This window comes from Chenopodium quinoa, unplaced genomic scaffold (assembly GCF_001683475.1).
Source record: "Chenopodium quinoa cultivar QQ74 unplaced genomic scaffold, ASM168347v1, whole genome shotgun sequence".
Lineage (NCBI taxonomy): Eukaryota > Viridiplantae > Streptophyta > Magnoliopsida > Caryophyllales > Amaranthaceae > Chenopodium > Chenopodium quinoa.
Window position 1 is genome coordinate 650019 of NW_018744062.1, and position 14076 is coordinate 664094.

Consider the following 14076-nt stretch of genomic DNA (forward strand, 5'->3'; position numbering starts at 1 on the left):
GATTTCTCTATAAAAGAATTGTAGTGTGAAGGAAGATGTGTACTCAAAAAATTATTTTTATTTCACTATAAAAGAATTGTTGTGTGAAGGAAGATCTGTTTACTAAGCATTTTATTTTATAATGTTGGTCCAATAATTCATTGACAGTCCTTAATAAAATGTATGTAATACAAAGGATTAATGATCAACATTTAATATAGTGTTCGACCAATGTTTTCGCGACACGAGCATTATAATTCAGTCATGAATCTGAGCAGAAGTGTCACAAATCTACTGAAAATGCTCTTTGATAAAAAAACAATAATGCAATTGTGGGATTTATTTGGAATAGAAGTGTCTCAAATCTAAATTGTAAGGAAACTTTGGTAAAAGCCAGGGAAGTGGCACCCAAACTCACTATTATCAGCACATTGATCAAAGGGTTTGTAAGCAGTATTCCAGCTTCAGAAAGAATACACTCCTTCGATACTCGTATATGAAGTTATACACTAAACATCTACAAGATTTGCATTTCAAAATTTATTTACAAATGCAACAAGGATTACCAAAAACGGCGTTAGAATCATCAACTAGGTTCCTAACTGTAATATAGCTCTTTAACTGTGAGCTACGAAAACTCAACATAATGCAACACAATTTCGTAAAATGTACAAAAATGCCTCTAATTAAACCCCTGGCTGAAAAACCTCTAGTTTCTGCTATGAGGTTTCAAGCTTTCAGCTACGCCACTGTCAAACAGACAAAGGGGGGAAGTCCTCATCGTCTTTAAGGTGGTAAGACTGCAGAGTGAGCCTACAAGTTCCAACACAGGAAAAATAATATTATTAACAGCGAGCTTTCTTGCCAAACTAGTTTGATATAACTGCTGATTTTAAGTATTTCAAAAGCTGTATGATATTAGCTGTGTAACAGGCTGGAAATTAGTCTATAATGTTAACTTGACAAACTGATGACAAAATCTAAAATCAACCTTTTTCTTTTCCAAAAAAGAAAAAAAAAAGTTTTAAGAATAGAAATAGGGGAATTGATAAGGAACACACCCTAAGTTTGTTGATTTTGTTGGAAGAGATTCAAGTACCTGTCACCATTCACAATAAACACACTCTCTCCATTTTGGCTTCCAGGAGAGGGGACTGAATCGAGTGGCTCACAACTCTCTGTATCTTGGAAGGCGGCTTCCAATGGCGGGTGCCCAGGAGCAAGAGATTCAACAGCCTTCTCAGAAGCATGAACAAATCCATTGACTTCTTTGTAGACCTTACCCCTAGGTGAACTTTCAAAGTAATCCGAAGACTTCGGCCTCCCAACGCCAGGACGACCGGGAGATTGTACCTGTGAGCTTCTATCTAGAGATGCTGGACCACGGCCATTGGTCCTAGGAGACTTCAATTGTCCCTGAGACCTTCCCTTTACAAAGGGCTTTTCTCTGTATGAGTGATGGTTCTGCAAAATGATGAAGCAAGAATCAGTTTCGACAAACAGAGAAAAAAGAGTAGACAATGACATTGATATCGGTGGAAATATGTCCCCGTGTAGCAAATAAACTAACAAATATGAAGTATAATAATCCAGAAGCTAAACTGTGTATACCGTTATGGGAAAATATGTTCCAGTCCCTCGAGCCTTTGGCATCTCATCCACATTATAAGTACCATGTACTGCTTGAGAATTCATGGGAAAGAAGGCAGGTCTGGAGGCATTCATTTGTGGGACAACATCCCGCCTGAAATGCACCGAATGCCGAATTACATCCCACGGAATTTTGGGTGGGAACACAGGAGGCAGGGTCAGATGAATGGGCTGCATGGTCATTTGCAACCCATGATCGAACCACCACCGTCCATATCCCAGATTTTCAAGATGACTGTCAACGTCCCCTGATAGGTCAGGGTGGAGTATCGTTGCTTCATGGCTTCCAGCAGGCTTAGAGGAAAATTTATTCCGATAAACATAATGTGAATCTCCCAAGCAGTGAGCACTCACGTTCATAGATGAATAACTAGAGTCTGACACCAGGTTATTGCATAAATGAATATTTTCCTGCTCCCCAGATGCTAAGTTTCTACCATCATGGCATGTGTGTGGTCGTCCAGTAAATTTCTTACTGATAGTTGAAAGAGAAGAATCTGTGGGCCGCTCATCATCTAAATATCCATTTTCCATCATTCCATTCTCAAAGGGCTGTGAAGGAATTAGGTTAGAATTAGATGCATGATCTATGTTAGGTAAAGGAGATTTTTTATCCTCTTCTGTATATGGGGAAGGTTTATGACTATGATCAGCTATTCTAAGATCCTGAATCCCATATGTTGCAAGATCAATGGCATCACCAGAATGACGGCTTGCAGAAGCAGAAAGTTCATTCTCAGATGACTGAGATGCTGGCAGAGTTCTACAAGGATCTGCTCCATTTACACCCCTACGATTTTCAATTTCAATCCTCTCCATATAGGTTCCAGGCCTTCTAAATTTACTGACTACACCATGTCGTGTATCCCAAGATCCTATACAATATCCAGTGGACTGGTCATTGAAATCGACAGGTACTTCTTCAAGAGCACAAGTATCATCTAACCTGGACTCAGCAACAGATATGAAAACCTCCGGGGCAAACCCATTGCACCCAGGTGTTAACACAAGATCCTGAACATCAGGTCTCTGTCCTTTTCCATGTCTATCCAGTGTGTTAGTAAAAAACTTACGGACTTCTTCAGCTATGCTTTCCTGAGGCTGCAACAGAATTTGACCAAGTTTACGAGCTCCATATGTGAAAGCACTCCTTATGCGGAAGAAGTTCCCTGCACAAATTGAGCAGGCAATGTCAAATTATAGAAAATCATAATAGGAAATTCAGACACACCAATATAGAGCAATTTCAGAATCTGTATCCCAACAGCTCCAGATATATCGAATTGTCAAGGCAGCCCCTCAATATGAAGTCATCACTTTCACTTCCATGCATGCACCAAAAGTGTCTCAAATGTCCTATAGTTTCACAGATATTCTTCTCATATTAATATGTAGTAGCCAGGAATCCAACAGTTTAACGCTACTTATGTTCCAGAGCTTGTCAAACAAACAATACAGGCAATTCAGTCAAAATAGAAGAGGTAAAAACAAAAGAAGATTTAATCCTTTAATTGTAAAATTAAGTGAAATGCTGATTTTAGATGCCATGAATTTCTACATGCAAAATTTATCAGCAGAAGCATATGAATTCTAGTTGAGGTTCTGTAGAGAATGGACTGATTTTCATATTATTCAGCAGAATGAAATAAAATAATGAACTGACAAAAAAAAAAAAGTCATATACCTTTACTGACACTGCGGCCAAGGTTGTTATTTTCTTTAAGAGGGTCAACTATATTAAGATGCTTCTGCATAAATGTCCTGTAATTTGTCTCATTTCCTCTGGAGGGGACAGAGAATTTCTTCACACACTCCTTCAAAAAATCATCACTCAGCAATAAATCATCCCCGCTGCTTTTTGGACTCTCAGCTGCAAAGTCCAATATACTACAAGAATGAGCATTCTAATGACCTAAGACATTTACGGTTAGCAGAATACCCATTTGTAGCTTCTTACCCACTATTTCCGGCAACGAGGATACATGTACTGGACCATTTAAGCTCACACAAAAGTTTTCCCAGTCAAATTTGCTGAAGTAGTCTAGGAATTTATGTAGAACCTAAAATAGTCAAATTAATTTAGTATGCACCACAAGGCAATGCCCTGAAATAACTTTTAATCCATGATTGACTTACTGCCAAAGGACCGTTCAAAGATGAATGGAAGAGATGGAAAATGTACAAAACCAGCGTCTCCAAGGCATATGTAGATATCAAACCATGATGTGCACCCAGTATACGGCTCTCATAATAACACCAGGCCTTAATCAAAATGATACTGCGCTTAAATAGATGATCTTTGCCAATTAATCGATCCACCTGCAATGATATCAATATAAATTTATATGAAGTAAACAATGTCACAACGAATCAAGAAGTCAATTTATGTCAATAAAAATCACGACACAAAAAAGTTGAACTATCCTACAAGTAAGTGAGCACCTTACATTTGAGTTAAATATAACTAATTGACATGTCCTCAGAGAAGTATGCAAAAATAATAGCAACTCTAGTATAAAAAGCAGAAAATGATAATCATTTGTTATAGTTTCTTGGCAGAAAATGGAGGATTCTAGATTTTTAAAAGTAATCTTTCAAGATTTAACCAACAAAATGATAATCATTTGTTATAGTTTCTTGGCAGAAAAGGGAACCAAAATACATCTAATGATACCATAAATTTTGTATCGCCGACTACCATCACATTGAGGTTCCAATCAAAGCAACCTTTTATGATAGATTGATAGTGGGATACTAAGACGTATGCAAACTTATGCTCTTCACCCAAGAATGAGCTAAGCAGCCCAGTGGTATGTACTTCAGAGACGAGTTAATGAAAATAATAACGTAGAAACATGGAAACGAGATTTCCTTACAATTATAAACGTGGAAATGCAAAAACTAAAGCATTAAATAAAATTAAAAAAATTGATTAAAATCCAAAATGGTTTGTATAATTTTCACAAATATTGTGAGACAAAGGGCATGAAAGCTAATCTAATTAAAAAGACTTCAGAAATAAATCATCATTTTGGGCGACTGAATATCCTTGAACGATTCTACTCATTCAAAGAAAATGTTTACCCCCACAGTTTCCTTGAGTTCCAAGTTTGGGAAACTGGAAACATGACCTTCATGGGAATCTCCATGCTTCATAAGTATCCATGTCCAAGGAACCCCAAAAATGAATTGTGCACTTCAATTGGATATAATAAAATGGCTTGAAAGATTGTATACTCTTTTCACAACATATACTCTTTTCACAGAAATTTGCATTCCAGACTCATAAGACATTAGAAATCTCAAAGGTTAAGAAGAACGGACCTCCTCAAGAAAACATAGCGCGCACAACCCTCCTATTTGATTAAACGATATGTCTACAACAATATTCTGTACCAGGCATTTTACAAGCTTAACCTGCAAACAGAAATTCCAAACCATAAACAGATCACGTATTTTTCTGGGGGGGGGGAAAGGGTAAGCAAAGGGTATTAGATATTCTAAGACAGCAGGAACTAAATTTTGAGATTGAAGATGAAGGAATTTTCTAAAATGTGTGTCACATGTTGCTGAAGTAAAGCTAACATCCATATTTTTTTAAAAAAAAAAACAAAAAAAAAAAAATCAACATTAACAAAAATTTCTTTTCTTTTTCTTTTTTTTTTTTCCAATTTTCTACATCACATCAGTATTGCCTTTGAAACTGCCTAAACTACTACTCTTTCAAAAGGAAGCTAAACTAACAGCATCACAAATCAAAGACAAAACCTTAACCACAACATCACATTATGAAATTACTTTCTGTTTATACAATAGTCACATTATAATAACTTCACGACGATAATGATGCATATATAAGGTAATAACTACGGAAAGAACTCAATTCACAGCATAACAGCAAAGAGGGAAAATAAGGATATGTAAGCTCTCGATCCTTTTAGTCATGCTAAAACATGGAGTGTCTAGGCTCAATAGTCTCTAGACAACAAAACTATGAAAAGTCCTTGGATATCCATCTTCAGAAAAGAGACACATCACACTGGGGAATTAATTGACCATGCCAAACCAAAAACAGCAATCCAATTTTAACTCTGTAAACATGTTGACTTGTAAAAAGCAGACCAAGTGAAGCACTAGTAAGGAGGATTGAAGAGTGGCAAAGAGTTGGGATCAGTGGATCATGAGGGGTAGGGGAAACCTAAGAAAGCTTAGAAGAGGGTGATTGAGAGTGATATGAGTGCCTTAAGGATTGGGGAAAATATGGTGTTGGATAGGGCGTAGTGGAGGAAGAAAATTCACATCCAGGTTGTGTAATAATTTAACATATATACACGTACACTTTGGTTTACTTTATTTTAGTACTTACTTCTATTATTGACCCAATTCGTGTTTTGCGAATTTTACATATTTCCTCTGCTAACGTTTCTCAAACCTTTATGTTTTTTACTCGCATGTTTCTCTTCTCCTTTTTATCCCCTTACCACTCTAATAAAACTCTCTTAAAATTTATTTGTATACTCTTTCTGTTTCTCACTTTAAACACCTGTTTTTAAAAAGCTTTTATTCAATGATTATCTTGTTATGCTCTTGATCCCTTTCATACAGTTCCTTCAGACGATTCATGTTAGCCGGCCCCAATTCATTTTGGGACTAAGGCTTTGTTTTAGACATAAAAGTGTTCACTTGCCAGCTGCAAACTTCCTTTTTAAAGATCCTTCAGAACAACCACACCTATTTATTCTCTCAAAACTAGATAAATTGTCTTTCTTAACCTTCATCAATGAAATGATATAGAATTAGAACCCCTATGTTCAATCAGATAACATCATTTTATCTAAACATGTTTGTTCCATTAATTACAATTCATTTACCATGATCCAACTACAGTTAAAGAAAACATAGCAACAAAGTAAAGATAACCTTTAATTATTAGGTATTGTTACAATAATCAGAAATGGCATGACATATATTGTGCATGTGTACACGCGCGCGTGAGTGTGAGTGAGTGTGTACGCGCACGCGTGAGTGTGAGTGATTGTGTGTGTGTGTGTGTGCGCGTGGAATTGCATATACATAATGAAAACAAACGAGGACTAAATAGGCTTTTCAACTCATTTCACTTTTCTATTTTTCTTTTGTTTTATATTAACAAACAATCCTTCACGCTTTATAGTGAACCAGTACCTCTCAAGGGTCAACGAACCTAGCTACACGAGTCAACGCTTGAGAGTAGGGAGGGAAGGTGAGGGAATCTCCACTACTAAGAACAAGTAGAAGGTGAGGCTCAAATTTGTGACCCAAAAGTCACAAGGTAAATTTACCACCATCTCCACCAAGTTAGATTGGTAACTAATCATTCACGCTTGGTTAAGAGCAAACACTTGGTTAAAAACAATGGATTGGGCATAAAAATACAGAAAAGAGACAAAGCATGAAAACTATCAGAATATAAAAGGTTTTACTAAAAATAAAGCACCAAAATCTTAGTGGAGCACAATATGCATATAACAAAGTGATTGAAAGTAACCAGCAAGGGAATAGATATGGAATGTAAAGAGTATGAATGAACAGTATAATTGATTCCAATAGGGGGGAAAGACCAAAGAGTATAGTTTAACTCACAGCATTGTACAATCATTGTATCTATTCCTAAAGCAGCATTAAAAAGATCAATCTTATGGACAAAGAAATGGCCACCAATTAAATATTAAGTTAAAAGATAGACCTCTGCACGAATATACTGCACATCCTTTACAACAAATTCGGAGGCAGGGTTACGATCTTCTTCTACTAGAACAGTGTACACATCATTTGCAAACGCTTCCTCAAAATTAAAACCACAAAATGCAGTAAGATCAATGTCCCCATCAGGAAGATATGTCTTCAATGGTACTGATCCGAAAGGGAAAATCTGACAACATCAAAAATAGAAGTCAGCTTTAGACAGCTAAATATCATCACGTATGTAAGACCATGTTGCAGCTATAGAAACATTACACATGATGTCCAGTTAATGGGGAAAAAAAAATTGAAAAAAAAATTAAAATTAAAATTATAAATGTGCAATAAACATAAAGCTTCTTGAATAGCTCCAATTATGCTAAGAGTTAAGTTGAGCCTATACAATAGCTCCAACTTATATATCATCCTTTCGCATGACAGTAAGAAAAATATGATCAATACTCAAGTCAATGTTAAAGCATAGTTATGAGTATGTCATGTCAGTATATGCATCTTTGCACATCTAGAGCAAGAGTAATCCCTATTTTCTTGAAAAAATAATAAACCAATTGTACTGGAAGCAATTAGCTTCTTGATTTCCCAATTAATACATACAACTTAATTGTATTAAATACACAAAAATTGTGTCCTCCTACACATAATATATTGATTATTAAATCTTTAATTTCACTATGACTTTACTTACAACTAGCACTGCAGTCTGTACTTCATCCTCTTTTATTATGCTGTCCTTCCCAATCTAACATACACAGTAACAAGCCTTTTGCCCTAATCGGCGTAATGTTCAAGTCACAGCAATTAACAATCACCATAACACCATAACTACAGAATGCAGGAATTTCCCAATATGGAGAAGGATTGAAGAAAACAATTCTCTTCATTAGATGTAGGGCAACAACAACAATAAAAAAATATATATAAAAAAATAAAAAATAAAAAAGCTGATTTTGTCTAATTACCAGCTCCCCCGCCCCGGCCAAAACAAAGGCGGAACTGCAGAAGGGGGAAGAGTAAGGAATTATAAAATAGAAGAGTGAAAGCTAGCAATATCACCAAAGCAAGAAAAAATACGGTGCTTCCTTCCTAGCAATGATTTTGTAGCCGACCCACTTAGTTGGTAAAGCCTCAAGTAGATTCAAGAGATAATTCTTTCAGGCTATCTATGTCGCCAAAGCAAGAAAAATACGGTGCTTCCTTCATAAACCATCAATGCTAAAGTTTTCTAGCAATGATTCTATAGCTGAACCACCTAGTTGGTAATGCCTCAAGTAGATTCAAGATATAAACCTTAAGGAATATAATTCGATATTCAAAGATATATACTTAACCTCATCCAGCCAAATGGTACAACTGAGGGAGCAGATCTATCCATGTTCAGATATAATTATATCCACCTAAGCTTGTAAAGGAACAAGTGCTTCTTATGACACTTTTTTCCAACAATATTACTATAACATGTTTTCCTGCAAAAACATTGAACGTTATGCACATGCTTTGGGACACACTTCTAAGTTCTACCACATCAGATACACTCTGATATGTGAAAGAAGATGGAGAAGATAGGATGGGTGGTTTGATGACTCCAAATAGAAAGTAAAAAAATCTTCATGGGCACTTGACCCATTGAACCTGTTTCCATAAATGCTAAAAGCCTTCACATAGAATCATTGTTTAGAGAACCTGGTAATTTGACATCTAATCAAAGGGACATGATTTTTCATATTTGCCAATTACTACTTTTCTAATACGGAATATTGTGACTTACAATCTTCTGAAAATATAAGCTACAAACCTGCCAGCTAATTCATTTATACATTTTAACACTACCTTGGCTAAAAAAACCATAATCACTCTCTCTCAATTAATGAATTCAATATTATAATCTGTGAAACCATAGACATTAGCAGTTGCACAAACTTCCTTGCCGTAGAGAACCCTTTTGTCTCCCTTCTCATTTGCTAAAGTTGCGAGTGAAAGTTTGATATTAATATAGATTAGGAAAGAGTAAGGCAAATTATGAGATAATGGTGGTCAGTAATGAGAAGGAAGAGAATTACTGCATTTCAAGAGTAAGATTAGATCTCAACATTAAAAGGGGAGAGGATACTCCTTCAATTTTACAGGGGCAAAAAAATTAGGGATTCCATTGGGCGGAATTCGCAGTTTTATACTACCTCTGTCCCTTTTTGTTCTTTATGCTTTCCACACAAGTCAATTCCTTTTTGTTCTTTAAACTTTAAATTTATTCCTTTTTTGGCAATGATTGTTTATTATTTTATCTTCCCATACCCTACACAATCACCCTACTATTATTCTATCCTCCCTTACCCCACACAACCACCCCACTTATTCAATAGCTTATCATGAATTGCCCCGATTCCATGCATTTGCCACATGTTGCCCACTATTTAATTCTCTTCTTTTTGTCTTAGTTCTTATGAGAATAGTAATTGTCAAGGACATAGAGGATGGAATTAGTACATGAAAGTGCCTTAAGAAAAAAAAGCTGAAACGTCACAGAATTGGCACATTTACTAGCTTTACACCGCTTCTTAATTTTATATGGACAACAACTCCTTTAGCATACCATGATGATAACATAAAATTGGTTAAAAGGCTACAAAACATATACTTTTCAGTGAAATTTTAGCACCATTGTGTTCTATAAAATCCATGGATCAGCCTCAACAAGCAATAGCTATGAGTTTCACTGAGTTTCACTGTATATTTACTCCAAGCTCCTGCTTACCCCTAATATTAACCCAAGTAATTTCACCACATCCCTCCAGCATAGTGTCTAATTCATCCAATGTTCCACTGTTATTCATTTCACCATTAATTATGTTATCTTCGAAGCAATCTGTCAATGATTTTTAAGCTTCTGACTTGTAAGCGATGTGATTAGACAAGGACCATTTAACCAATTTTATTAAAAAAAAAAAAAAAAAAAAAAAAAAAAAAAAAAAAAAAAAAACTATTGAACTAAAATATAGTATAATGACTCCCATCGAAAACTTGCTCATTAGGACATAGATAGATATCCCTTGCTACCAAAAACCCACAAACACTACAGCCATGAAAATCCATATTATATAAAGGTGCTCTCAAACATGTATTACAGGAAGCAATCCAAGGGAAGATGACTTAGATTTTTCTGTGAGTAGGACTACAAGTGAAATAGAGTTTTACTTGGTTAGAATATAGGAACCATTAGAATAATGCAAGAGTTAACAACAAAATACAATGCATATAGACTTAAAAACAAAATCCCAAACAATGCCCGCAAGTTTTGAGAGCGCAGCCATCTAACCACTGAATCAACAAGTTCAGTGTTTTTTTTTTTTTTTTTTTTGAATAATGTATCAACAAGTTAATAGTTTTAATATGTAGAGCTTCTCTTAAGTAGGTTCCAATGCGGCACTTTCGACATAAAGCCACAATTCTAGAATTATTTTATATTAAAAAAAAAAAAAAAAAAAACAATCAATCATAAGTCCCAATGGAGAGGCTCAGATTTCCTTGCAAACCCATCTAAATCCTCTACAAAACCAATTTCTATCAGGAAACATGAGGCCTACAGTACAGTTCATATCGAGCCAATGGACGAAAGGATTTGACAAAAAATTATCCAACCAAACTCACCAAAAATGAGCATTATCAGAAGATTCATACATTGTATTCAGCCATTGTCCCATTGATCCAAAATTAATCAACAAGAATCTTGGGAGGGGAGGATATCATATGAAAAAGGAATACCTCAGAAGCTTCATTCTGACAGAAAATTATCCCAACCAAGGACCTTTAATAACCATCTTTAATACGCAAAAGAAAAAAATCATTTTCCCTTCAATAGTACACTCGTTCATAAACCCTTTTCCCTTCCATAGAACAATCAGTCAAGAACACACATATCTAGTACAGGATAGCATGTCATGGACACTGATTCAATCAATCCCAGATTAATTCCCTCGTTCATCGTCAAACATGTTACGAATCCAGCCATAATCATCACCATGCAAGACTTCAAAAGCATATATCTATGCTTAAGAACCATATTCTCATGAAGGATCTAGCCAACAACCATCTATTTGTAAGAACCATACACAAATCACACTTGTGTCATGGTCCTCGTAAAATCATGCAGGATAATTTGACGAAACAAGCTGAAGAACCCCAAAGGACAGCCAGAACCATCCTTTCAGCAGATTACCACGCACTTAACACACACCCGCGAATAATTACATTCATAAAGCATCTCAACAAATCACTCACCCAATGATAACCTACTGTGACAACAATAGCTATTCGAAATAAATCCACCCTCAGCTGCCAATCATCGAATTCCTTCCTCGAACTTTTTATAAACAACTAATCTTATCTAAAACCCTACTCATATTCATCACTCAACCCTTTTTCCAGCATTCACAAACATCCCACAAATTGAACAAAAGATACACAATCATCAAAAATAACAAAAACACAAGTACAATCAATTTACATACACTATAAAAAACATAAATAGTAGGGATTAATCAATCAAACAATTAATTAATCAAGCAAAGAAATAAAATGCAGAAAATATCTAACCTCACAACCAAGACAATTTCTAAGAAGCCTTTGAACATAATCAACAACATCTCGTCTCCTCTCCTCAGATACAACAGTGGGTTGAACCTGCAATATTATTTCATGGGTCGCCTGCTCGGCCCGGGCCCACACTTCCGGGCTAAAAGAGGAGAGAGAAAGAGAAGAAGAAGATGATGGTACCGGAGATTCTTCCAAAACGACACCGTTTGGTTCTCGAAAATCACCCATTCAGTAGAATAACCTTATTTTCCCCAAAAAAATCAAGGAAAAAAAACCTACAACCTCAAACCCCCCAAAATAACACAAACCCAGAAAAATTCATCAACCCACCAAAACTATATAATCAAATTCTTGCAAATGGGTCAATTAAAAATCGGATTTTTGGATAAGGGTTTGATGCAAAAGAGGGAATTATCAACAGAATCGAATCTGGGCACTAGCTCAAAATGTCGAATTATTTACCTAAAATTAATCATACAAAAATTAAAAAAAGAAAAGATCGAATGTCGAATCCAAATAAAAAAAAAAAAGGGGGGAATTAAATTTTTTTTGTTGTTGTATTCAAACTTATCATCAGCAGAAGCAGCATACAAATCCCATCAATCTGTCTCGATTCTCCTCTTCTCTCTCTATCTTTCTCGATCTTTTTCTCTCTCCTCGAATTTTTTTATTTTTTATTTTTATTTTTTGGGTATAAAATTTTTGCCCTCTTTAATTTCCTCCGTTGTTGTCTGTGTCCTTGTCTTTGTCCCTGTTTAGTGTTTAACCTTCTTCTTTTCCTCTTTGTCTAATTTTCACACCTTGACCCTTTTCGTTTTTCTGGTTTTTTTAATTCTTCTTTATTTATCATTAGTCCTACCGTAAATTAGGTCTTCCTATCGCGTAATCGCTTAATTGGTAAATTTATACTCCGTAATATGTCTAAACGTGTCGCATCGGCTTGTATTTGTGCTCATGCTCATCCTTATACTAAATTATTAATCAAGTTGAAAACCTTAACCCTAACTCAAGCTAAATTTATGATTAAACAATATGTATCATTTTTAATCGTTTAGTTAAAAGTGACAAAAAATTCTAACAATTTTTTTTACTTTATATCGTAATGTCGTGTTATACGTTAATAACTTAGTTTTGTTTAGAATATTTATCTTTAATTTGATAAAATAACTATTTTTCTTAAACAAGTTGATTCGTGTTAGTTTCATGCTGGAAATCTCGGCATGTCGTATCGTGTTGACTAATTTAATAATATGAGTCGTGCACCCTTTACACTAACCTTGTTTTTACTCTATACGTTTGCACCTTGTGAATACATTTGTGGAAAAATAAAAATAAAAAAAAAAATATTACGAGTAGCTATATTTTGCATGGTACTCGTATAAGACTATAAGTATAGTAGTATAATATAACTAATTGATGACCGGTTGGGACCAATGAAAATGAATATGTGCCAAAATTCAAATTATCTAAAAATAAATAATATAAAGTTGGCATTATTTAACGCTAATACGTGAAATTTTGAATCATTTTTACAAAATTTTCCTAACTAAAATGATAAAAAAAATAATAATAAAAAATAATAATAATAAAAAAAAAACCTACTCCCAAATAATGAATAAACGAGTTTAAATCTCGTGCAACGCACAGTTTTTACTTAATCAAATTATGAATCAGTGAATTATAATGTTAATACAACAATAATTTTTTTTTCAAAAAAAAAAATATTTTTAATTGAAACAAATACTTGAATTTCTTTTCAAAAAAAAAACGAAAACAAAAACAAAAACAAAAAAACTTGAATTATATTATATTGTTATCAAAAGTTATCGATTATTAAACATTAAAAAAAACACAAAAATTTAATGATTATAGTGTTTTATATGAGAATGCAATTTATAATTATAACCCGTGCAATGTAATTATATACCCATATGTCCCTATTTTGTTGGCATGTTTTGACCGGCATAATATTTTATAGCATACTTTAACTGGCACAATGTTTTACCAATTTAATTGACTAATTTTTATGAAAATTAATAATCATGATTTTTTAATTTTGTTTTATATTTATGTTTATAGTTATTGAATTGTAATTGTTTTATCAAATCCTGGTTATAG

At 34.5% G+C, this 14076-nt stretch overlaps 1 protein-coding gene across 2 annotated transcripts; it reads right to left on the reverse strand.

The window, feature by feature from the left end:
• Nucleotides 1–338: 338 nt before the first annotated feature.
• On the reverse strand, nucleotides 339–12926 carry LOC110690659. 2 transcript variants are annotated; one of them, XM_021867514.1, is made up of 9 exons: nucleotides 11959–12926; nucleotides 7355–7540; nucleotides 4954–5046; nucleotides 3766–3948; nucleotides 3587–3689; nucleotides 3314–3499; nucleotides 1591–2798; nucleotides 1041–1443; nucleotides 339–792 (listed from the first exon to the last, which is right to left on the reverse strand). In XM_021867514.1, the coding sequence occupies exons 1-8, from the start codon at nucleotides 12184–12186 to the stop codon at nucleotides 1042–1044; spliced, it is 2589 nt and encodes an 862-aa protein (XP_021723206.1). In that variant the 5' UTR covers nucleotides 12187–12926; the 3' UTR covers nucleotides 339–792; nucleotide 1041. The 2 variants fall into 2 exon arrangements, with proteins under 2 accessions (XP_021723206.1, XP_021723205.1); XM_021867513.1 differs by having other exon boundaries at nucleotides 1079–1443; nucleotides 11959–12924.
• Between the last annotated feature and the right edge of the window lie 1150 nt (nucleotides 12927–14076).

Excerpts from the sequence above, each read along its gene's own strand:
- LOC110690659 (XM_021867513.1), bottom strand. The coding sequence starts at position 12,186 with ATGGGTGATTTTCGAGAACCAAACGGTGTCGTTTTGGAAGAATCTCCG. Across the intron at positions 5,047-7,354 it reads TGCAGTATATTCGTGCAGAG|GTTAAGCTTGTAAAATGCCT; the intron begins GTCTATCTTTTA and ends TTCTGTTTGCAG. Across the intron at positions 3,500-3,586 it reads CTCGTTGCCGGAAATAGTGG|CTGAGAGTCCAAAAAGCAGC; the intron begins GTAAGAAGCTAC and ends TGGACTTTGCAG.